Consider the following 25062-nt stretch of genomic DNA (forward strand, 5'->3'; position numbering starts at 1 on the left):
CACACCCCGATACAGTACATAGCACCTACTGTATGGAGGGAGAGGGAGAGAGAGGGAGAGAGAGGGAGAGAGAGGGAGAGAGAGGGAGAGAGAGAGAGGGAGAGAGACACGTGCGTAGGCTACAGAGATGACAAAGAGTTGACTCTTTTACCAAGGTGGCCTCTTTGATGCGAGACTGAGGCGGTGAGTTTAGCTGCATGTCGCAGATTGCACGTAACAAAAGAGTCTCTTCCGTTCAATCAACGGGTGAGGAGTAAAGAGCACGAGCGCGAATTCGTGGTAGCCGCGACTACTCACGCGCATGCGTAGGGCGGGGCCATGTTTGTGGATCAACCGACCGACCGACAGAGCGAGCTATAGAGCAGCTGGTCGCAGCTAAAAAGACAGAAGAGGATCTGATACTAAAGCTGTTCATTGATCCTGACGGTAAAAAGGTTTCTCTTTGCTGATACGGTGATCTTTCATTAAATGAAACCGCACATTGTGTGCTCGCTGCTGGTTCTTGGGATGAAAACAATCGCCACTGGTCCGGTGTTGCTTTCAACGTGAGGTTTCACAGACCGTCAACATGAACACAGCTGCTTACATAGCCTACCATACAAACGCACAGCTGTAGCCTACAACTCCCGGAACAGGAGCTTGATATTGTATTTCGGTCTGGGCAGAGGGGAACATTACAGGACTGTTCAGTTTAGTAACTAGCATAACTCACTGTGCTCACCATAGCCTGTGTCCCGATTGCCCAGGACTTGGGCAGTCAAACCTGAATAGTCTACATCTGTGTCAGACACACAGACTGAAACCTGTAGCAAATAAAAACACAACAAAACATTGAAGGAAAAAAACTCTCAAGTACAAACTCCACCAAAGAAACACCACCTCTCTTCGTACGGCGTGTGGGTAAAGAGAAGGCCCAAAGTAAACTTCAAAACAGAAATTCTGGAAGAACACAAACAAACATGGCTGGGGGGCCTATATTTCTATTCAGCTGTTCGTCCCGGTAGGTCCCGGCTTCAGGCTCTCAGGTCTATCTCTGTCCTGCATGTTTCATGACCTGAACACATTAATTATGGATGGTGCTTATTGAAAATAACACGGTGTTCGACAACGGCCCCGACCGAAAGAACCGCCGCGGTGAGGAGAGGATGACGGGCGAGAGAAAGAAGAAAGAGAGAACACGGGGGGGAGAGGGGGGTCTGGTTGCCGCGGGAACCTGAACAGCAGCACTGGGGCGTCAGTGTTCAAGGAACTCGTACAGTAGCTCGTGGAAAGCAAATCGGAACGTGAGACGCGTCGAGTTCAGCCGGGGTGGAGGGTGTCAGGGTAACGGCCGCGTGGCGCAGATTAATTCTACAGGGTCGCTACGCCTCGGGAGCACCTCGGGTTCCTTTTGCTAACGACTGCAAAGAGATGACGGAGAAGCCATTTTTAATTGGTGTCACACTTAGACGGTGCCTTTTGAGAGAGGAAAGGAGAATGGTAGCCTACCATTTAAGGCCAAATGTGATTTTATCAACATATGACTTCAGCAGAGGAGCAATGAATAGAAAACTGAGGTAAAAAAAAATATTACTTGTGCGGAACAAAGGAAGCAACCGCCATGAAGTGCAAAATAAACGTCTTCAAAAGATGGAAGGAGACATCTAGAAATTGAGGTCAAACGGCTATGAATCGCATATGACTGCTCTGAGATTCAAGACTCTTTGGCAGAGAAACATAAAACACTGTAAAAAAAAAAGAAAAAAAAAAAGAGGCGGTTTATGTTAAGAAAAAAAAAAAGAAGGAAAAAATGGATAGAACTTGTGACCTGTCACTTTAATGAGTTGTTGCACTGCTTTGAGAACCTTCCGAGAACTTTTGCTATCTTGATAGCCTATACATCAAGGTCCTGGAGAAACGAAATGTTCTGTGGGAGATTAAACTGAATAGACCACGCGTGATTACGTTGTACTGAAAGTTCTCTCCTAACGAGGGCGGGCAGAGGTCAGAGGTCATTTAAATAAATAAAGTGCTTTTGAGGTATTGATAGTAAATCAGAGGGTGGAGAGAGAAGTCATGGACAGGTGGAGGACGCACAGAACGGAGCCGAGATATCTCTGATAAATATCAAGATAGAACATGAAAAGTGTGTTATTCAAAGTACTAGAGAGAATAGACATTTTCAAAAAGCTTATCATACTGTATGAGATAAAGTAAAAACCAAACAAAAAAACAAAGTTATTACATCCTATTTGTGTTTGTGAATAGTTTACCTATCAGAAAAAAACACCCACTATAAATTCAGTGAGAGGCTGAAAAGAGCCGATATGACCAGTTTGTTCATAAGCAGGGTCTGAGTGTGGTTGGGATGGTGAACGTTTACCAAACTACAGTGAGCACCAATCAAACGCAAGAATTTGGGGGGGGGATACAGCACACATAGCAAACAGAACTGTCGTAGTAGTCTAGTAATGGACAAGTGGAGAGTGCATGTACACTGTAACATGGTCACAGATTCTCTGATGGCCTGTCAATCATAAGCCCTTGTTTTAAAAACATTCCGAGATTATATGAACGGGGGTGGGGGCGTCATGGCAGCCGGCAGGAGCGGTTTCCTCTTTGGGCCAATCGGTGTGCGGCCGTACGCCTGGATGGTGTGTGAATGGAGAAATTAAACAGCCAAGAGTTAATCTAGGGATGATGGGTGCAGAGCCCGAGGTCAAAAGGTCAAATCTCTTTAGGTTGACCTCAATTTGCTTCAGTGATTGGAACAGGGATGTTGACGCTGTAGCACTAGAGCCTTATAAACCCCTATACATACTTTGGCAAGGACGTTTTCTATTCAGCATTCCCAAAATAACTTTCTTTTAGCTTAGCTTAGGATCTTTCACCAGGAGGAGTGGCTTTTCACAAAATTTGCCCAGAGCCTGTCACAAATACAGAGACACACAACCAAATAAAGAATTTACAGAAGTCGATGTCTGACATTGAAAATGCATGATTAAAGTGTAGGGACATGGCATGATTGCAATTTTCATTATCATTATGGTAGAATTCTCTGAGAATTTTAGAATTCTAGAATCATAGAATTCAAAATATTTTACATTTCTTGGAGAATTCTACTTCACTTGGTCAAGATCTAAAACATAAGGATGCTTTTACCGAACAGCAGATGGAAGCCTAGAGAAAGAAAAAAAACAACCACACAACCACACTGGACAAAGTGAAGAAAGGGTTACCATTAAAACCACTGCAAAAACGGTGTTAAGAGAAATACCTGTTTCTGTTTGAGTTCACGCATACACACACGCGCACACACACACGCACGCATGGACAATCTTCGTTTTTCAAAACTCACAAGCGAGTTTGTTGTTTTTTCGTTTTTTTTGTATGTGTGTGACATCATCGCACGCGTCGCCGCCATTTTGTGGCAGTAGATAGCGGAGATAGCCGGAGGAGACAAGGTTGCCCGTGTCACAAAATGTCATCTCAAAAGAGAGCTCAGCAGTGTCCTTTACTCTGCATTCCCACAATCTAAGAGGTCGGATCCGTCTCCTCCCGCTTGACCGTCTTCTCGACCGTCCTCGTCCACTCGCTGGTATGTGAGTAGCTGGACACGGGGGGGGGGGGAGCAGGAAGTTTTCACACGCCGACTCGAGACCCTCGAAACCCCCTCCCCCTTTCTCTGCCTTCGCGCACCGTTTAAGAAACCGTCTTCTTCCCGCCGTGGTCCGCCTCCTTCCTGTCCAGCCGGGAGTACGGCTCGAAGGCCGACGACCCGCAGCCGTACGCCGACGTCAGTTCGTGGTGGGCCCCGCCCAGCAGCGGCACGGAGAAGCAGAGGGCGTGGTGGGGCGGCATGCCGAGCCGCGGCGACGGCGGCGTCCCCCCCAGGGACGGCAGGGACAGGCCAAACGTCGGCCCGGACATGGAGCCGGGCGGGGTGCCGCCACTGGCGCCCGGCGAAGAGGAGGAGACCCCGGGGCTGCCCAGTAGGGAACCGTTCCCGTGATGGTGGTGGAGGTGGTGGTGGGGCGGGGGCGGGCCCAGGAGCGGGTTCGGGGGCGGGGCGGAGAGGAGGCGGCCCTGCTCGAGGAGGCGCAGGATGTTGCAGGTGGCGAGCGACTCGGAGGAGGAGGAGGATGAGGAGCGCTTGTCGGAGTCCTTGGTGGTGTCCTTCTTCTGCTTGGTACGGCGGTTCTGGAACCACACTTTCACCTGGGGGGAGAGAGAGAGATAGAGAGAGGGGTGGAAGGGATAGAGAGAGAGAGAGAAGGAGAGAGGTTGAGGAGAGAGTGAGAGAGAGACCTGAGGCATTGGATTATGGTCTGGTTGGTTCAGAAGATAGAGGTACTGTAGATAAATTGTTACCACAAACTTAGTCTGGAGTAAAATGCTACCAAACATGGGCATAGGGGCGGAGCCAGCATCTACCTTTCAAATCCAGCTGCATTTGAACATAATTTCATCGGGAGCGTATAGTCGGTACTAAATGAAAAACTCATCCAGCCCAGAAAAGAAGAAAACTGTAGCTAGCCAACTCGGTGAAGAGAGTTAACGTAGAAGAAAGTCCAAGTAGACTAAATCGCACTTTACGTCCCAAATATGTCGACAGCTCGCTCGAATGCAGGGCTCGTTGGGAAAGTGGAAAGCTGCGGTCAGCGACCAATCAGAGGCCAAATCAGCCTTCCTGCCCAACCCCCTGTCTGCTCGGGCCAATCATCCTCCGCGCGAAAAATCAAAGCGTTTTCTCATTGGTGTCCACGAATATCGTTTTTACCCCCAGATGTTCTCGTCGCAGCGAGGGCTTCTGGGTACTCAAGTTACCACACACCAGGAACCCACCCATCACACAGAGAACTCATCCTCTTATTTTCATTACAAGGCCAACCACAGATCCTCTCTCCATTCCATCTAAACAGCCTTTGTTGGATTTCAGCTGATCGATACAGTCTGCTGTGCCACAGAGGTGATCTGAAGACCACACACACGCGATGAGTGAGCCAGACCTGATTGATTGATTGATTGATTGATGAGTGAGCCAGACCTGATTGATTGATTGATGAGTGAGCCAGACCTGAGTTTAAATCCTTTAAATAGTTTAAATTCTGCGGGAACCCTGCTTGAGATTTGAAGCTTGCATGAAGCACAGAGGAGTGTGTTTAGCAGCTCCAGGCCTACAGCCTAGCATGCGGTGTGTGTGTGTGTGTGTGTGTGTGTGTGTGTGTGTGTAGCCTACAGCTGCATGTCGGACGGGGAGAGAGCTGGGGACACGCGATACCTGTGAGCGCCAAGCCAGCCTCACACACATGGATATGAGTCAGCCAGCTTGCATACTGTAGCCAGTCGGATCGGCTGTTGTTATTCTCAACACGTTTCGCTATGATTGGGCTCATCAGCTTTAAACGTCTTATCGTTCGCTGTCCTGATAGGCTGGTGGACGCATTTGAGGCTCCTGGGCCGTGTCCGAATGTCCATACTATGTATGTAGTACATACTATATAGTATGCCAGATGCAGCATGCTACATAAAAATCTGGCCTGCTACATCTGGCCTGCTATATACTATGTACTACATATTCCCGAAATTACCCAAAAAATATAGCAGGCATGGAGAGGATGCTATTCCGGAAACAAGATGGTGATTTGAGTGAAACGTCGCGGCACGTCACCGTAGAGTTTCCGGTTTGATAAAATTGGTGGAAGTTGAGGCGAAAGTAATTCGCCAACCTATCTTAAATATACGTGGACATTGTAGCTAAATCTGTCGGTGGGAAAAAAAAATTGTTTTAACAGATGTCTTAGTTATATCAAGATTATGCTAACTATTAGCACCGGTGTGCTTGCTGGTTAGCGATGAGAGGCGGAGTCCCAGTCCAGTTGAACCCTCCGTTGCGGGTTGGGGAGATGCAACGGTCGGCTGGGATCCTGCCTCTCGAAGCTAACCAGCAACAGGTCAGTGGACTGTACCAGGCAGCCTACGGTATGTCTGAATCAAATAACGTTATCAAACAAGCTTGGATAATTTAAGCATAACAATCCAACGGCTAACTCCCAAAAGAACCCCTCCACTGCACAAGCTTCTTACCAACCCCAATAATAATAAGCACAAGCTACTGAATGCAACGTTAGCCCTGCTAACGGAGATAATGAATTTGGAGGAGAGTGTTGCAGCTGGTGCTAAACGAGGCAAATGAAGAACATTTTGTGGATTATTATCACATCCATTCCACAGTTTGGATTATACAGAAAGGTGAGGATCGAGCCTGTGTTGGATGACCAACTCCAATGCCTGGCTAGCTCAATACTGTTATAAGTTTAACATGAACCGTATGCAAGATGCAGCCCGTCACTTTCACTGGATGACTCGAGTAGCATGCTACATTTATCTCGCATACTAAAATTTTTTCGTGGAGTAGTATGTACTAAATAGCATGTAGCAGGCGAGTTGCAGTATGTACTATACAGCATGTAGTATGGACATTCGGACACGGCCCTGGTCTCTACTAGCAGAATGGAGACACTAGGGAACATCCGTTTTGAAAAGCCGTGACGCGCAGGTGGGTGTGGAAAACGTGGATCGAAACTCCACAACTCTGAATCCCGTTAATGCCTTTAGAAGACGTTGGGTTTATATAAAAGAGTCTTTAACAAGTTTATTTTCAGAGTTGTCAAGCGAAGGGGCGGAGTCCCTTCCGCTGTCCCCGTACGTACTTTCCCCACGACACCACCGCAGCGCAGCCCGGCGTAGCACGGTACCGCCTCGACCGCACGGCGTGCGCCGTACCCCAGCGGAGGGATATGCTCAGTGAACTCTGCCTGTCCTCCCTACAGGATGTTTAATTGATGCGCCAGAGCTTTAACGTGGTGTAGCGTGTGGCCGCGCGGTCGGAGGGGGGTAGTGGGGAGGGGGAGGAGGAGGGGTTGGAGGGCAACGTGGGGTCAGGAGCGATCAGATGCCGCACACACACACGGAGGGATAACACACACACACGAAGAGATCACGCACATTAAAAATGTATGTGATCCCGACCGACTTGCCGCTCACACACACACACAGATGTTGGAGGTTCGCATGCCATGCAATGGGGTCCTTTCATGTTAACTAGAGCTGTGCAAATACAAAGCCCACCTCTCTCACAATCTCTAACCGACTCACTCCCCCCCTCCCCATGTAGCTAAGAGAACATGAAGAATATTCTTTTCTTCTATTCTAAGAGCCAAATATTAGTATCTACGCTAAGAATCTAATCTAATTTTCGCTTTGTGTTAGAACTCCTCAAAAGAACACTCTCATAATACAATATGTATACGCACACACACGCACACACACACGCACGCACACGCACGCACACACACACACACACTCAACAACACACTCAATCATCAACTCATCCTCTTCTTCATGGTGGAATCCTGTGATCTAATCCCGCTAGTGAGGATTGGTGCTTCTCATCAGCAGCAGCCTATAGTGCTTGTCATATATAGAACATGTCATCTCTCTACACACTCGGTGAACACACACACGAAACCATGAAACTCATGAAACCCTGATTAGACCACAGAGTCATCGAGAGGTCACACATGTGAGTTGTCACACACGCGACCCTCTCTCTCTCTCTCTCTCTCTCACACACACATGCATACACACACACGCACACACACACCTCCCCCCTCCTCTCCATAGCAGTTTAGTCTATCCTCCACATCCTCTCCTCGATCATTAAAACCCTAACGGGGTTAGCTTTAGCATTAGCGAAGCCTCAGTGTCTTCGGCTGGTATTAGCGTTAGCGGCCTAGGCTAATGGTCATGGATATGTATGAGAAGAGCTGGGTTGGCGAGGCTAACGTTAGCATTAGCGCGCTAGTCTCTCGCAGAGCCGTTGAGACGTGGATAACCAGATTGATGATGATGTCGAAGCTTGGTGAAGGACCCTGACGATACGTTGTACTGTAGAGGAGAGAAGAGGGGATGGAGGGATGGATGGAGCCAGCCTGTGTGCACTCTTACCCTCTGTGTGTGTGTGTGTGTGTGTGTGTGTGTGTGTGTGTGCGCGTCTGGATTTGTGTTTTTACTGTCCATTTCTCTCTAATCTATCTCTCCCTATTCCTAGGTAGGTATGTAGATACTTTATTGATCCCGTTTGTACTGTATGTTACAGTAAGTGTTGCAGGCACCTTTTGTATGAAGTTGTGTGTGTTATTCTCTGTGAGCAAGAAGAAGGTCATTTACCATTAAACGGATTCCACTGAGCAAGTGAAGACTCCATAGAATAGGATGGGACCCGCACACCGATAATAGATTGATTATTTGAGTGACAACGTTTCGATCCGTTTGGATCTTCGTCAGGTCAGTTTTAAAAGTTTAAAAGTCTTTTAAACTGACCTCACGTAGATCCAAACGGATCGAAACGTTGTCTCTCAAATAAAGAATCAAATAAAGAATCAATCTACAATCGTTGTGCGGGTTCCATCCTATTCTACAGATGACAATTCATTTACCCAGCACCCGTCAATGTGCGTATTGTATATGATTCATCAAGTAAAGACTCTGTCCACACACCTGTCACACAGACTTGATACAGGTGTGCAAGATACTCTTTTCACTACACTACCCACTGAGCAAAGACACGTCTAAAATACGTCGTTTTTGTCTTTTTCGGACGTCCAAAGACATCCAATTAGGAGCCAGAATGAATGTTTTTTTAGTCGTTCAGATATTGAACCCGTTCTGCACGTCCACAGACGTCTTAGAGGGGTCCAAGCCAGACGTTTGAATATTGAGGGGTCCAGCAGACGTACAAATGGGGTTCTGGACCGACGGACGTTATTAAGACATGATCTGAACGTCTCCCTGACGTTGCGTGTTTGCTGGGTATGTACTGTATCCATTTCAGATGTCCTCTTACTAGGCTCGCTAGCACCAAATGCTTCCATTCATTACTTTTCTGCGCATGATTGCTCTCGTCTTGCACAATTGAAGCTACAGGCTGCTCCCAAACCAGCAATACCCACCCACACTCTCCAAGCGGTAATTGAAAGTATTTGCAATAGCATTTTACTGCTGCTTGGAATTGTGCGCTCGTTTTCAGCTCTGATCTACCCATCAGTTTTACAGTACTATTAATATACTTTTGCTTTCTGAAACATGTTTAAGGCCTAAGGTGTAGAAAGCACTGCCAGCCTCGCCGCACTCTGATTGGTGAAAATCCTGACCAATCATCACCCCTCCTCTAAAAGGGGTGTGGCTTAGCCTTTCGTATCATAGTCCTCTGAGAGAGAGAGAGAGAGAGAAAGAGAGAGCTCTACTTTACTCAGGACTTCAGTTAAGTAATATGATGAAAAGGGAGGGAAACACATCTGTCTCTTGTACAGCTACACTATTGGAAATAAATCCTTTTAAATGGGATCCAGGGTTCAGTGCTGGGGCAGAGATTACTGGGGAGAGATCTGGCGTGACCTGGATTTGGCCTGGTCCTGCCCCCCCCCCCACCCTGGTGCACTCTGCTCCGCTAGACCACCGCCGGGGTTGAAGGCGGCGTTAGGGCGGGCCGTTAGCTAGCATAGCAGCCGAGAGGCTAATCTCCAAGCGAAGGGGAGAAAATCCACTAAGTAGAACACCTGCTGACAATATCTCTAACACTTACCGTGACCCTGGGCCCTGGCCCCCCGCGACCCTTCTACGACCCCTCCTGATCCCGCGCATGTGACGAGCATCAGACCGACCTCCGCCGCGGCGCAACAATGGCCGCCTCTCTGTTCCGAGACGGCCGCAAGGAGAGCAGTGCACACAAGAAATGTAGATTATGGTACAGGTGTTGCATGGGAGTTGGGGATGTGTGTGAAAAAACCACATGCTTTCATGCAGACATGAATAAATGGGTAGCTGTAAGCCCATTGGTTAGAGCATCTGACCAGTGATGGAAAGGTCACGGGTTCAGGGCCATGCCACTTGACAATCGTTGCCTATTGTTTTGCCCCGGAGCTAAGGTACTTAACCCCGACACCGGGCTCAAAACACCATTGTGTTTTGTCGCTTTGGAAAAAAAACGTCTGCTAATTGTCAAATTTGTAAATAAAACACAAGGCTTGTTGGATAGATGTGTTGGCGTGGAAAAAAAAGGCGCTTGTGCCTGGATTCACCCTCCTCTTTATTTACGCAACGCCGCAACACATGGTGGATATGGAGGCGTGTTCCCATGTATGTAGGGTGAATCACAACAGTGTATGATATCACACAGTGTGCGTTGGACTGTCTCTCTCTCTCTCTCTCTCTCTCTCTCTCTTTATCCCTCGATCTCTCTCTCTCATCAGCACCATCACCCTGCTTACCCTTTCACCCTCATGCCCTGATTGTTGTACCTTCACCTCTACCCTCACCCCTCCCTCCCTCCCTCCAACCCCTCTACCCTCACCCCTCCCTCCCTCTCTCCAACCCCTCTACCCTCACCCCTCCCTCCCTCCCTACAACCCCTCTACCCTCACCCCTCCCTCCCTCTCTCCAACCCCTCTACCCTAACCCCTCCCTCTCTCCAACCCCTCTACCCTCACCCCTCCCTCCCTCTCTCCAACCCCTCTACCCTCACCCCTCCCTCCCTCTCTCCAACTCCTCTACCCTCACCCCTCCCTCCCTCTCTCCAACTCCTCTACCCTAACCCCTCCCTCTCTCCAACCCCTCTACCCTCACCCCTCCCTCCCTCTCTCCAACTCCTCTACCCTCACCCCTCCCTCCCTCTCTCCAACTCCTCTACCCTAACCCCTCCCTCTCTCCAACCCCTCTACCCTCACCTCTCCCTCCCTCTCTCCAACCCCTCTACCCTCACCTCTCCCTCCCTCTCTCCAACCCCTCTACCCTCACCTCTCCCTCCCTCTCTCCAACCCCTCTACCCTCACCTCTCCCTCCCTCTCTCCAACCCCTCTACCCTCACCCCTCCCTCTCTCCAACCCCTCTACCCTCACCCCAACCCCTCTACCCTCACCTCTCCCTCCCTCTCTCCAACCCCTCTACCCTCACCTCTCCCTCCCTCTCTCCAACCCCTCTACCCTAACCCCTCCCTCCCTCTCTCCAACCCCTCTACCCTCACCCCTCCCTCCCTCTCTCCAACCCCTCTACCCTAACCCCTCCCTCCCTCCCTCCAACCCCTCTACCCTCACCTCTCCCTCCCTCTCTCCAACCCCTCTACCCGCACCCCTCCCTCCCTCTCTCCAACCCCTCTACCCTCACCCCTCCCTCCCTCTCTCCAACTCCTCTACCCTCACCTCTCCCTCCCTCTCTCCAACCCTTCTACCCTCACCCCTCCCTCCCTCTCTCCAACCCCTCTACCCTCACCCCTCCCTCCCTCTCTCCAACCCCTCTACCCTCACCCCTCCCTCTCTCCAACCCTTCTACCCTCACCCCTCCCTCCCTCCCTCCAACCCCTCTACCCTCACCTCTCCCTCCCTCTCTCCATCCCCTCTACCCGCACCCCTCCCTCCCTCTCTCCAACCCCTCTACCCTCACCCCTCCCTCCCTCTCTCCAACTCCTCTACCCTCACCTCTCCCTCCCTCTCTCCAACCCCTCTCCCCTAACCCCTCCCTCCCTCTCCCCAACCCCTCTACCCTCACCCCTCCCTCCCTCTCTCCAACCCCTCTACCCTCACCTCTCCCTCCCTCTCTCCAACCCCTCTACCCTAACCCCTCCCTCTCTCCAACCCCTCACCCCAACCCCTCTACCCTCACCCCTCCCTCCCTCTCTCCAACCCCTCTACCCTCTCTCCAACCCCTCACCCCAACCCCTCTACCCTCACCCCTCCCTCCCTCTCTCCAACCCCTCTACCCTCACCCCAACCCCTCTACCCTCACCTCTCCCTCCCTCTCTCCAACCCCTCTACCCTAACCCCTCCCTCCCTCCAACCCCTCTACCCTCACCCCTCCCTCCCTCCAACCCCTCCCTCTCTCCAACCCCTCTACCCTCACTCCCTCCATCCCTGCCTTGCGTTTGTAAAGCACGTCTCGGCCGGGTCAGCGGCGGGTCATCCGCGTCTTACACCATCACTGGTAGATAGAGGCTCCCTAATCCTCCTTAGTGCAAGAGCACTTGGGACTATTATTAGGACCAGGCCCCTCCCTCATCCCATTGCTACATCGCTGCAGTCCTCCTCACCCACTCCCGACACACAGGGCCGGTCCAGCCAGGGCTCTCATCCTATGATGTCGGGGTAAGGCAATTAGGATTACAGCGTGTGTGCGGACACTGAGAGGATACCCCCACGGGGCCCCGTCCCCTCCCCCACTGGGACACAGCGCCCCCTGTGGTGGACGCCCGGTATTGCAGCCCCTACTCTGAGCACACGAGAGGGTGGGATTCCGAGGACTATTGACAGGTTTGGGTTCCCGCTAATCCAATCCAATGACAATAACTGCGTCATGCCTTGCCCCAGAAAATGAAACAAGGGCCTTGCATTCTCACACACGGGTCAGCTGTGGCAAACCGTAGCAATGGACTGTTCGCCCCAATGGAACGATGCAGAAATCCTATGGTACTTGCTGGCCCTTAAAGTCGCACTGAAATGAAAAAAGCATTCCGTCCCATTTTGGTTCACATAATTGGTCATAGTGTTCACCTATTCAACGGTGTATGCCAAAAAAATTACAAAATTCTACTTTTGTTGTAATCTTATATCAAAGTATATAATTTCTTACTTCCTGGAAAACGGTAGGTCACGTGCAATTACGACAACAGGTACCTTAGATTTTAGGCCAATAATCTCACAACATCCACCCGTCAATCAACGCTATACTTCTATCGAATCGGTCTTAAGTTCTTAAAACCCGTCCACTTGTCAATGTTCCAATCAAATTCCTCTAAACATTATGTCCCACCCTCATAGCTTGTTTGCATCGGAAATACGTCAAACTACGGAAGTTAGATGCTCTCAAACGTCCGTTTCAGTGCGACTTTAACTTCTCTTTCGAATCGGTACGAGGTACATTATTGAGAACGGTCGCTCTCGGGTCGCTCGGCCGATGTCTAGACGGCTTCACGTTACACCTCCACGTCAGTGGGCGTGGCCGGACTCAGATCTGCACCACTTTGTCATTATAGTTCCCCTACAAGACGCCCAAATAGCCCCGGTCTAAAGGCATGGACTTGCCCGAAACCGTTCCGTCGCTACGGCGACACCCTGCGCAGACAAACATGGGCATTGTCGAAATGTCACCCCGACAGTCCGCTGGTGACCAGACAATACGGCGAGTGTAGCCGGCGTTGGGACCGGGTCTGTCTGCCAGTCTGTCAGTCTCCCCTTTCCTGTCCCTTGCTCTCTCCATTCTGGGCGCCCCGGAACAATCCCTCCTCTGTGTCCCGTCCTCTTCCACATCTGCGCGGCCCCCCCCACGTCAGCCTGGACCCTCCCCACCGGTCGCGCCGTACGGGCGGCGAGACAGGGTCTGTCTGGGGGCCGTCCGGGAGAATAATACCCAGCTGAGGATGTGCACGGCCAGCCAGACAGACAGCCAGACAGCCAGCCAGACAACCAGCCAGACAGACAACCAGCCAGCCAGACAACCAGCCAGACAGACAGCCAGCCAGACAACCAGCCAGACAACCAGCCAGACAACCAGCCAGACAACCAGCCAGCCAGCCAGACAGCCAGCCAGACAACCAGACAGACAGACAACCAGCCAGACAGCCAGACAACCAGCCAGACAGCCAGCAGGGCAGATAGACGGACACCACCCAGTCTCGTCCCCTCTCTTCTCTTCTCCTCTCCTCCCTAGTCCTCATCTTCCCTCTCCCTCTCCTCCCTACCATCCCCTCCTCCCCTCTCCTCCCCTCCTCTCTTCTCCTCCCTAATCCTCATCTTCCCTCTCCCTCTCCTCCCTACCATCCCCTCCCCTCTCCTCCTCTCCTCTCTTCTCCTCCCTAGTCCTCATCTTCCCCCTCCCTCTCCTCCCTACCATTCTCCTCCCCTCCTCCCCTCTCCTCCCCTCCTCTCTTCTCCTCCCTAATCCTCATCTTCCCCCTCCCTCTCCTCCCAACCATCCCCTCCCCTCTCCTCCCCTCCTCTCTTCTCCTCCCTAATCCTCATCTTCCCTCTCCCTCTCCTCCCTACCATCCCCTCCCCTCTCCTCCTCTCCTCTCTTCTCCTCCCTAGTCCTCATCTTCCCCCTCCCTCTCCTCCCTACCATCCCCTCCCCTCTCCTCCCCTCCTCTCTTCTCCTCCCTACTCCTCATCTTCCCCCTCCCTCTCCTCCCTACCATTCTCCTCCCCTCCTCCCCTCTCCTCCCCTCCTCTCTTCTCCTCCCTAATCCTCATCTTCCCCCTCCCTCTCCTCCCTACCATCCCCTCCCCTCTCCTCCCCTCCTCTCTTCTCCTCCCTACTCTTCATCTTCCCCCTCCCTCTCCTCCCTACCATTCTCCTCCCCTCCTCCCCTCTCCTCCCCTCCTCTCTTCTCCTCCCTAGTCCTCATCTTCCCCCTCCCTCTCCTCCCTACCATCCCCTCCCCTCTCCTCCCCTCCTCTCTTCTCCTCCCTACTCCTCATCTTCCCCCTCCCTCTCCTCCCTACCATTCTCCTCCCCTCCTCCCCTCTCCTCCCCTCCTCTCTTCTCCTCCCTAATCCTCATCTTCCCCCTCCCTCTCCTCCCTACCATCCCCTCCTCTAGGGGATAAAGACAGCAGCAACACCCCACAGATCCACAGTGCTCTGGATGGGAGGGAGGCTGAGGGGGACTGTGGAGCACTGAGGGGGGAAACAGGAAAGGAAACGGAACACGGATGTTTACAGATCTGATAGATGCATCTCCTCCGGGATTGCACCTGTTGTAGCACGGACGCTACTTGAAAGATCCCTTGTGCCCTAGCTACGGCCTTTTACTACCTCGGCTGAGCTGACAAGAAACATTGAGAGGAGAGAGAAAGAGAGAGAGAGACAGGGAGATAAATAAAAAGAGAGGCCTGTCTGTCAGCAGGGAAGGCATTAGTGTGTGTGTGTGTGTGTGTGTGTGTGTGTGTGTGTGAGAGAGAGAGAGAGAGAGAGACAGAGAGGGAGAGGTAGAGATAGAGAGGGAGAGGTAGAGAGGGAGAGAGAGGGAGGGAGAGAGAGAGGGAGAGAGAGAGAGAGGGAGAGAGAGAGGGAGGGAGAGAGAGCAGGAGGGAGAGAGAGACAGAGGGAGGGAGAGGGAGAGATAGAGAGAGGGAGAGGGAGGGAGAGAAAGAGAGAGAGAGAAAGGGGGAGGGAGAGAGAAAGGGGGAGGAGCTAATACTCTGCTCCTCATTACACGTCTTCCACAGACAGGCTCCGCCCACTTGACTTAACAGTAAATTCCCTGTTTGGGTAAAGGCTGATGGTTTCGAGTCTCTGGGCGGCCACCAGGACCCCACCCGGAATCTCAACTTGATTCAATCTCAACCTTTATTGACGCACACACAGACATACACCAGTGTTTGCCATGTCTCTCCTATGATGTTTTTAGCCCTTCTTACTGTAAACTTAAAATGTAATTTAATGTAATTTACCCTCTGGAATATGTAGGGGTGGGACCTATGCCCACCTCCCTTGTTCTCTGTAAAGCGCATTGTTTTGCCTCTGTGTATGAAATGTGCTATACAAATAAAGCTTTGGTTGATTGATTGATTGATTGATTGATTGATTGATTGATTGATTGATTGATTGATTGATTGATTGATTGATTGATTGATTGATTGATTGATTGGACGGTCGGCACCTATGTCATCATGTCTTTCATTTTATATTCTGTTAATTTATCAAATGCTTTTTCCAAAGTGTCCCTTTATCAAATGATGAACTACTATTGTGGTGCAGTGTCTTGCTCAAGGGCACAACAGTAGCCAATGATTCATGGGAAATCACCTGTCAGGGCCAAGCCCAGTTTCAAACCAGCAAGCTTTGTCATTGGCCAGATGCCCTAACCACTGTAACTGCCCCAACATTGTTATCATGAGTCACTCGAATAGATTAGGTTGAATTATACTTTATTGCCAACAAGGCAGAAATTGCTTGGATTTATCATGCTCCGCTACAAGTGCACACCAGGCAGAGCACATTAGTCTGTATTTGTGTTTAGCGAGGTTTGCTCTCATCAAATCAAAACATATCCAAATATTTTGGCCACAGCTGGTAGCTAGGCCACCTCACACACAGGCAGCTTTGACGAGAGTAAGAAAAGTGTGATTTCATGTCCCATTCGTCCATGTCTGGGATTAAACTAGTTTAAGGAGCCCTTCCTCTTCACCACAGAGCTCTCGTGGATGGACAGCATAGAACAATGGAAGGATGCAATGTAGCATTTCTGCATTGGGCACAAGATTGGCCACAAGAGCTGGAAAATGGAGGAATGGGCCTAGGCATGTATGCATAATATGTATGGTAGGCTGTATGGTTGATTCCTACTCTATAATTGGGAATTGCAATCACTTGTGGTAGGCTAACAGGTAAAGCCTGCACTGGGAGAATAACCAAACCACTTTTTAATATCGGAAAAAGATTATAAGTTGATGGGAAGAAGGCGCTCAGAATTGTACAAGGTCCACTCAAAATATTATTTTAAGATTCATGTAGAACAAACGATCTGGGAAAACAATTTTGGGGAAAAACACAAGTTGTATCGAGCTGTTTTGGGGCAAAACATGAATAGAGGTAAGATAACAGAGACAAAGGGTCGTAGTTTGATAGCGGAACATTGATTGTTAACAGTGTGCATCTCAGTCTCGTGCTACCTACCTACCCTACAAGGACTTTTTTGGATAATAACGTGATAGCAAGGCTGTTTCCAAGCCTTCAATCGGCGCACCTGTGGTGATAAACAGTGCGCATTCCCCAGAAGACCTGATAGCGTGCCAAGGGTGTGGGGTCCCCCACTGTGTTACCCGGTAGCGGGGAGCCCCCTGCTGGGGTAGTGGGGAGAGAGAGGCTGGGGTAGTGGGGAGAGAGAGGCTGGGGTAGTGGGGAGAGAGAGGCGAGGTGTGGCCTGCAGGCGCCCCCTTTACAATCATTTGCTTCCCGTGCCCTCATATCGTGGCTTTAGGCGCGAGTGCCAACTGTTTTGTTCTGGAAAGCAGGAGTGTGAAGCGCAACTACGTTCAGAGGTGGTGCTCACTTTCGTCGTGTGACATTGAGGATATTAAAATTCAAAAACACTTTGTTACTTTGATGCACAGACACCGTGCTTTCTAATTGACCGTTAATAGTAATAATTTTAGATCTGTGTAAAGTTACCCTATTGTTGAATATAGATTAATTTTGTTACAATTACGTTATTTTGTTGAGTCAATTTCTGCCTCATTGCTTGTGCCGTAAAATAAATTGAGTCACACATATAGGCCTACGCCAAGAACTCCCAAAACTGCCCTTCCAAACCAAATCTTAAACTCTAATGTTTATAAAAATCTAGCAACATATTCAGGATAGCTCTGCATAAAAAAACAATTAAAAAAAACACAACAACTTATAGGCCAATTTAAGTTCATATCATGTTTATAGCCTATGATCTTTCTCTAGCCTAATATAGCCTAGGCCTATAATTTCACATAACCATAATATATTTTACCGCTATACAGCCTAATAGCCTAATAATAATAATAATAATAATAATAATAATGGTATCCCTATGGGTGACGTGCGAGATTTTAGGCTCGACTGACCTTAAAACTATCATTGCCACCCATAACAATGAACGTTTCTCACTTTAGACTGTCACGGTAAAACGCCTTCTTTTTAAGCCCAAATCAGAATTCGTTCAAGTTCCGTTTCAGTCTCCTGTTGCCTGATATACAAAACTGGGTATATGGTTATTCAATGATTTCACAATCATTTGAATTGAAAGAAACCGATGGAAATGTACCTGCACGGAATGGACCTCATCTCACCACCATGGGCAATGATTCAATTCGATTAGCCTACACCCAGTTTGGCCTAGCGGAAACCGCGTTATTATGTTTCATTTAAATAGCCGAATAATACGCCGTTAATGAACAGAGCCTATAGCCATATTGCGCGATACAAATCATATCACCTTATAGAATGATGATGAAAATGAAATAGCCCAGTGGTTAGATGCCTAGAACATTTTGGGGGATGAAAAAGGCTGAAGTGAGAAGTCTTATTTTGTCCAAGCTGTGAGAAACATTACCACTGCAACATGTCCCCTTGAATAATTAACCACCAACTCTCAGGACCGTCCCTCTACATTGCAGTTTTATAGATAATTTGTAAACCTAAATCAATTCCCTGACCGTCAAAGTACTGTCCTTTGAGAAGGCTAAGTGCTGTTTGTTATAACGCCATATTACAATAAATGACTTGTCAAATAGAAATGTTTTCAAACTTCATGTTCGGAGGCAAATGGATTGCGTGTCTGATAACCTTGTATTTAGTTAACTTTTTCTTTTCATTGGATACCGTGCATGTTTCAATAACTGAAGCCTATATTTGGTTGATCTTTTAGAATAATGTCCATGGCTTCATCATTAAAATCAGATGCATAAAACAAGTCCAATAATAAAATGAGATGCTCAAACAAGTCCAATAATAAAATGAGATGCTCAAACAAGTCCAATAATAAAATAAGATGCTCAAACAAGTCCAATAACCGAGCATGAAACAGTCTAGATTATTACCTCCAGTATTTTACACGTTCGATGCTGAACGTGTTAATATGAGAAGAACATGGAAGAGCACGTGAACGAATAGTTTGGTGGCGTTGTCAGCCTAACTGGCAAACGCTTCTCGCTGTGAATGAAGACACAAAGCTGCACACATTTCTTCTGCTCCGACAGAGGGACAGTGGAGGGAAACCTGGCACCTCCTACTGACACCCCGAGTGTCAAAACTAATGAGTGGGGCCTCTGTGACCGCGGCCGCCTATAGCTTGCATCCCCAAACCTGCCACAACTTCCCTCTTCGCGTTTCCAATGTAGCCTAAACCTTAAATTATGCAGGATTATCCACTTTTGTCGAATCAATGTGTGGTGCACAATAGCCATTAAAGGTAATTAATAATGGCTAATCAGTTTAATATAGCTTAATTAATAGCCATATTATTGTTTCTTTATCTTGTAGCCTAATCTTAAAATAGGCTACACAAATCACACTGCTACATCAAATTGTCTAAAAGCATGCTGTGGTCACTGCTCATTGTGTCCTATGGTCTTGGTTTTTGTTTCTGACCAGAGTCATTCTGTTTTTGCGTTTGGTTGTCCTCTTTTCTCCGTTTTCTCATCTCGCAATACCATTGGTCCGCTCATTAGCATCTCAGGGCGCGCGGGCCTTCACGCAAACATCCTCTCCCCTTCCCAACAGAGTCCACATTTCACAGACATTAACCTTCAATTTAATGTCAAAAACAAACGTGCTTATGAAATGCGTTTACACGTTAATACATACACCATTTAACAAGTGGACTAAGCTTTTTCATTACGCTATTGTTAGTTACGCATTCGAAGTGTAGGCTACCATTGCTCAACTACACAGTCTCTGGTTTGTCTGTGTAAATGCATTAATGCCCAAATAAATAAATAAATAAACAAACAAAAGGGTGGATTCAGCAGGCACTTTTTGGTAGCCTACTTGTTATTATATCATTAGCCTATTGTTAATATTATTGTGGATGACATATAATGACAATAACAGACCCGTCTTGGTTTATAATGAATCAGTTAGTTGGTGAAACGAACAGTTTGCACCATAGTCACAGAGCTGAGGGAGTGTTCAGACGAGGTGCCTGCCTAGTGATGGGATGGTCACAGTGAATTCCCCCCAAATAACCCGTCCCTTGAGTCTACATAAGACTGAGATATCGATGTGTGATTGATTGATTGATTGGTTGATTGATTGATTGATTGATTGATTGATTGATTGATTGATTGATTGAATGATTGATTGATTGATTGATTGAATGATTGGTTGATTGATTGGTTGATTGATATGTATGGTATCTAGATGTATCTAATAGTAACAGACAGGAGATACGATCCAGACTCTCTCGCGTATTTGTTCTAAGCAAATAAGTAAACTCGCTACTGGACTCATTCAACCTACCTGCGTCTCTGAAAGGTTCAGCTGCCTGGCCAGCTCCGTGCGCTCGCGCCCCACCACGTACTGGCAGCGCTGGAACTCGAGCTCGAGGCGGTACAGCTGCTCGGCGGTGAAGGAGGTCCGCGTGCGCTTCGGCCGGTCCAGGTCCAGGCCCTTGGGCAGAACTATCTCGCGGATGGTGCCCTTGGCATCTGCGGGTGTTCACATATACAAATGGAGCAAAATGGGCCACAGTGAATAATCATGCGATGCTATCAACAAGCACGTGACTGTCACTGATTCTGTCTACCATTGTAGAGAGAATACATTGGGAGAAATTAAATGAAAATGGTAGGAATAGCTATTGCTTTTGAATAAGCTAGTATGCCATCACTGACGGTCAGAATACGAAGCGACCATGTAGAGATGATAGGCTAGCCTACATGTTAAAAAATAGTTTTTATTTATTTATTTAGCCTTTATTTTACCAGGTGGTCCCATTGAGATCAAATAGCCTAGCCTATCTAATTCACAAGGGAGACCTGAGCAAAATAGCAGCATTCAAAGTTACAGACACGTTTTGGTTGGTTGGTTATGATTCATCTGATATCATTTGAGTTTGAGTTATTGGCTACTTGAGTCTTTGAGTATAAGGAAAGTGACGATGAATAGGCTAATGTAGGCCTACTTTTGGAAACCAAAGTAGCCCTTTAAACTACTTTATGGAAAACAAAATAATTTAAACCGTGCAGCCATAGTCTAATAAACAATAGAGAGACTATAACTAAGTTAGCCTACATAAACCTAATCAAAGAATGCTTAAAGACAGGCTAAAAATACTATTTCGATACCGTAGAATATGGGAAGTTTAGGTTATTAGCCTATAGTAGCCTTAAAGTAGCATAGGCTACTGTATGTTGGGTGAATAGCCTACTCGTCAAACAAGACAGGAAGTATCGTGACTAGAAAATGCATCCTAATCCATGATGAATTATCCATAATTTTAAGCAGAATTATATTTTAATTAATCCTACTTCCAAATTTGGCATGCGTCCTAGAACGCACCGCGAGGGAATGCAGTTGATGCATCAGTAGGCAAACATGTTGTAGCTAAAACCTTTAATATTAGGCTACAATTAGGCCCATACGAGATCATTCTTTTCAGTTACTGAATGTAATTTACAATATATCGTTCTTTTTCATATTGCATCGTTTTGGAGAAGAACAGGCCTGTGCCACATTCGTTCATCTATCAAAATATTGTAGGCTAGTTTGCCTTAAAAACAGAGTAGGCTAGGCACTCATCATTTATCCAAGTGTGGGCCGTAGCCTGGACTGCTACTGTAAAAGGAAGGAGGCCAGTGCTCACAAGGCACCCTACAGCATGATGACTACTAATGCAGTCCTCCTTCTAGACGAGAAGATGACGAGGAATTTTATATTAGCCTGATAGAATATAGCAAACAGCTCCCAGTCTAAAGAAATATGTGGAAGTGTGGACAATATCGAAAAGAAAATAATGGTTATCGCGCCACCAATTGGAAAATTCCATCCATATAGCAGAGTGAAATATAGACTATGATTTTAGCCAATTATATCTCTCGCCTTTATAGGTCAGCTTCTATTGATTCCATTACTGGTCGGCTATTTTGAAATAGTATTGAATAAATCTATGGTAAAATAAGTGATAGTAGCCCACAAAGCCCCTGGCCTAGGAAAAGAGCAGGCGCACATGAATAACGTTTACAAGCTAAATGAGGGTATTATCAACGCCATGGTGAAACCGATATTTGTTTCGAATAGGCTACTGCCTCCATCCATCTAGTGCAAAATGAGTCGAACTAAATATGGCAGTTTTGTATTGCGTTTCAGCTAGCCTATACATCCAAATATGTGCACGTTGAGGAAAAACTGCCCGTGACTCGAGGCAATAAGATGCAAACTGTCTACTATCAAGTAGGCAGGCCTACACTAGCCTCAGCTACACTACGCACTCATCCGTTAAGTCTATGCTATCAAATTGAATTTCTTACCCAAAATTAGCCTACATGTTCTCTCATAGCTAGGCCTACAATTTAATTCTACTGAAAAAGCTTAATTGAAGCTTAACGGCCCAGAGGTACTTCCAAGTCCTCCTGAACGTACCCTATAAGGGACCGACAGACTTGCTGACCTTTCGCTGACCCCGGGTTCTCACGAGGTATCCAACCCGTATTCAATCGTCAGCTTTATACCAACAAATAGTGACACCGGGATTGCGGGCTTAGCTCGGTGTCCTCGTGCATCTCTGCCAAAACCGTTCAGATCCTCCTTACTATAACTAATCAGTCTGTGTTTTGTAGCCTCGCCTCGTTGCCGCTAGCTTTCCACCGCCACCACCCTCCCCGGGTCTACCATGACCTACCCTGCATGGTGCACTGAACTAAATTATGTAAAAGTTGTTTTCCGAATCTGAAATGAATGAATTTAGCTACGCGGCGTTGTGTTTTATCATTGATGTTCAGAGAGAACTCAGCTCGGAATGAATGCTAGCCTATTACATAAAAATAATGTTGAGAAGTTTGAAAGCATCAACTGACATGGGCCTGTTTCGAATAGGAATGAATGCCATAAGTGAATAACACATAAGACTAAATGGCAATCTGCTGAAATAGGCCTACATGTTTGAGGGCAACGATGAGAGATAATAGTGTAGTTCATGTATTTCTAGAAAGAATTCTCTTGTCTAACAGTGAAGTTCAATTCATCACGTTTGCGTAGGCTATAATTGAAATGCACCATTTCAGTGCCATCTAAGATCAACATTTTTTAGCCTAGGCTGCTATGGCAGAGATTATATTTCTTTTTTCTTCTTTCTTTTCTTTTTTTTTGGGGGGAGGGGGATTTGAGAGTGATTATATAGTCGTCTCTCTGCTGTTAGCCTACTAAAGGTAGGTGTAGAGCCTATACCAGCCTACTGCAATGCACAAGGAACTGAATAGATGCCAAAGAGAAGTCTTGCGAAAAATATGATATTATGATAAACTGCAGCTACACAACCAAATCAATAGAATTAGCAGTGTAATGTAGGCCTATTCGGCGTGCGTTGTTGTCTTGTTGGCATATATTTGAATCACCTTTTGTAAGTAAATATGGAGTATTTTATTTAGTATTTTATTTTATTTGTACACTAATTCTCTGATTTTTAGTAATTTTCATTTGTGTGTATGTTAGTTGAAGAGTTTAGTAATTATTAAGCTATTATCTATTATTATAGATAGGCTATTATCTATAACAATTAAACTATGAGGCCTGATGCAGGCTAGTTGTGTCTCTAAAACATTCTCCTATTTGTCCCTATCCCCATAACTTAGAATTACGAAATACTGAATTCAAACTTAAGTTTTTAAAGAAATGTAGGGCAATTATTGTAACGGGATAAACCCCTTGAGATGAATCATCTCGTTTTTGAGGGGATCCCAAGTTTATATCATCCCTGGAATAATTGCAAAATGAATTTTTAAAAATCTAGATAAAAAAAAATGTGTAGAGCAATTTTAATTTGTCCAGTCCATTGTTGAAGGTCCGTTTTTAGATATATTTTTTCCAGTTGGCAGATATGTTCACTATACAGAGAAGGCGTGGACACACCCGTTATTACACCGTTATTACTGCTCTGTTGCAACACAAAGGGGACCCCCCATCCCATAAACACACACGTTTCACACACAAACACATATAGACCCACAATGCAAAATACTCATGCCTATAATAAACCTAGCAATGATTATTTTTCATTAGCCATTGTTTAGTTTAACCACGCCTATTTCAATAGCCATTATTTTGCTTATGATTAGGCCTATATTTAAGTAGTTTTTTTTCAATTAAATATGCAGTTAAAGCACACGTAGACCTATCCATTAAAATACTGTGCATTTCTACCATTTTTACATTGACCATTTTATTATTAAAAAAAACACTAAATAAGAAAGCCTAGCCTATAGGCTATATTGTAAAAGTGTAGCCTATGTAGGCTATTTAAAGTGTTGCCTGGACAGACTGCCAAATATCCATATTACCAGAACATTAGGTGTGATATAAATCTCTTAGTACATTATTTAGGCTACAATAAGTCCTTGTTGTCATGTCTGACAGTAGTAGACAATAGCAGTGGTAGTAGACAGCTATGGCCAGCTATTGTTGCCATTTCAAAGTAATCTGCAATAACTTTAGTGAATGTATGAATGCAAAATTGGTTTAATGTCTGAGAGGCTACACAAATTTTAGCAATAGCCTAACTTTACTGACTAGCATTTCCTGAGCGCTTTTCCAACTTTTTTCCAACCGCTGAACAATCTTACCCACAATAACCAACATATTTCGTTAACTTACCTCTGACTAGAATTCTTCGGCAGTAGTCAGGGTCCACTCCCAAAAGTTTATCCTGTCCGTCTTCGCTCGAAGAAGTCGGTGTGGACGCTGAGGTCCCCGGGGTGTCGGTGGCGCTCTGGGCCGGGGACCTGCTGCCTAGCTCGGCACGGCACTTTGGGTCCATACGGTCTACACACAGCGAGGTGGATCCACAGTGGTGGTTTCTGTCCTCTGCGATCCCATCGCCCATACTCGTGGCCTGATCAAACATGGAACTACTAGTATCGACTTCTCCACTGGTGCGCTTCTTGTTTAGGGTATATAAGCAGCAGTTTAATGTATCCTCTGTTGCAATAGTTCTTCAGACGTACTAGCTGGGGAGATCATGCCTCAGTAGACCCAGTTACAAACGAACCACACGGACCTGCAACGGAACCGGGAAGCCCCCCAAGTGTCTCGACATGGTCCACAATCCGGAGTCCGAAGAGAGGTGAGATGGGTAGAAGCGAGAGAGACGGTGGAGAGGTGGAGAAGGTGGAGGCCCTATGGAGAAGCCTCAGGACTCTCCTTCACTAGGCTATAGGATCGCGTTGAACAAAAAATGCATGTTGTGGTATACAAGAAGGCACAAGATCTATGACCGAAGTAACGGGGAGGTGCTATGCTGCTCACCCACGTATAAATAAATGGAAAGACCGCGCACACCCGGCAGTCACAA

The 25062-nt window shown here is 47.2% G+C and overlaps 1 protein-coding gene across 1 annotated transcript; it reads right to left on the reverse strand.

Moving 5' to 3' along the window:
* Window positions 1–3681: 3681 nt before the first annotated feature.
* Window positions 3682–24615, reverse strand: vax2 (ventral anterior homeobox 2; the record flags this gene model as incomplete). Its single annotated transcript, XM_084451908.1, has 3 exons — window positions 3682–4197; window positions 20019–20206; window positions 24366–24615. The coding sequence occupies 3 exons, from the start codon at window positions 24613–24615 to the stop codon at window positions 3682–3684; spliced, it is 954 nt and encodes a 317-aa protein (XP_084308034.1).
* Window positions 24616–25062: the final 447 nt, after the last annotated feature.

The sequence above is a fragment of the Borostomias antarcticus genome (genome assembly GCF_949987555.1).
Source record: "Borostomias antarcticus genome assembly, chromosome: 17".
NCBI lineage: Eukaryota > Metazoa > Chordata > Actinopteri > Stomiiformes > Stomiidae > Borostomias > Borostomias antarcticus.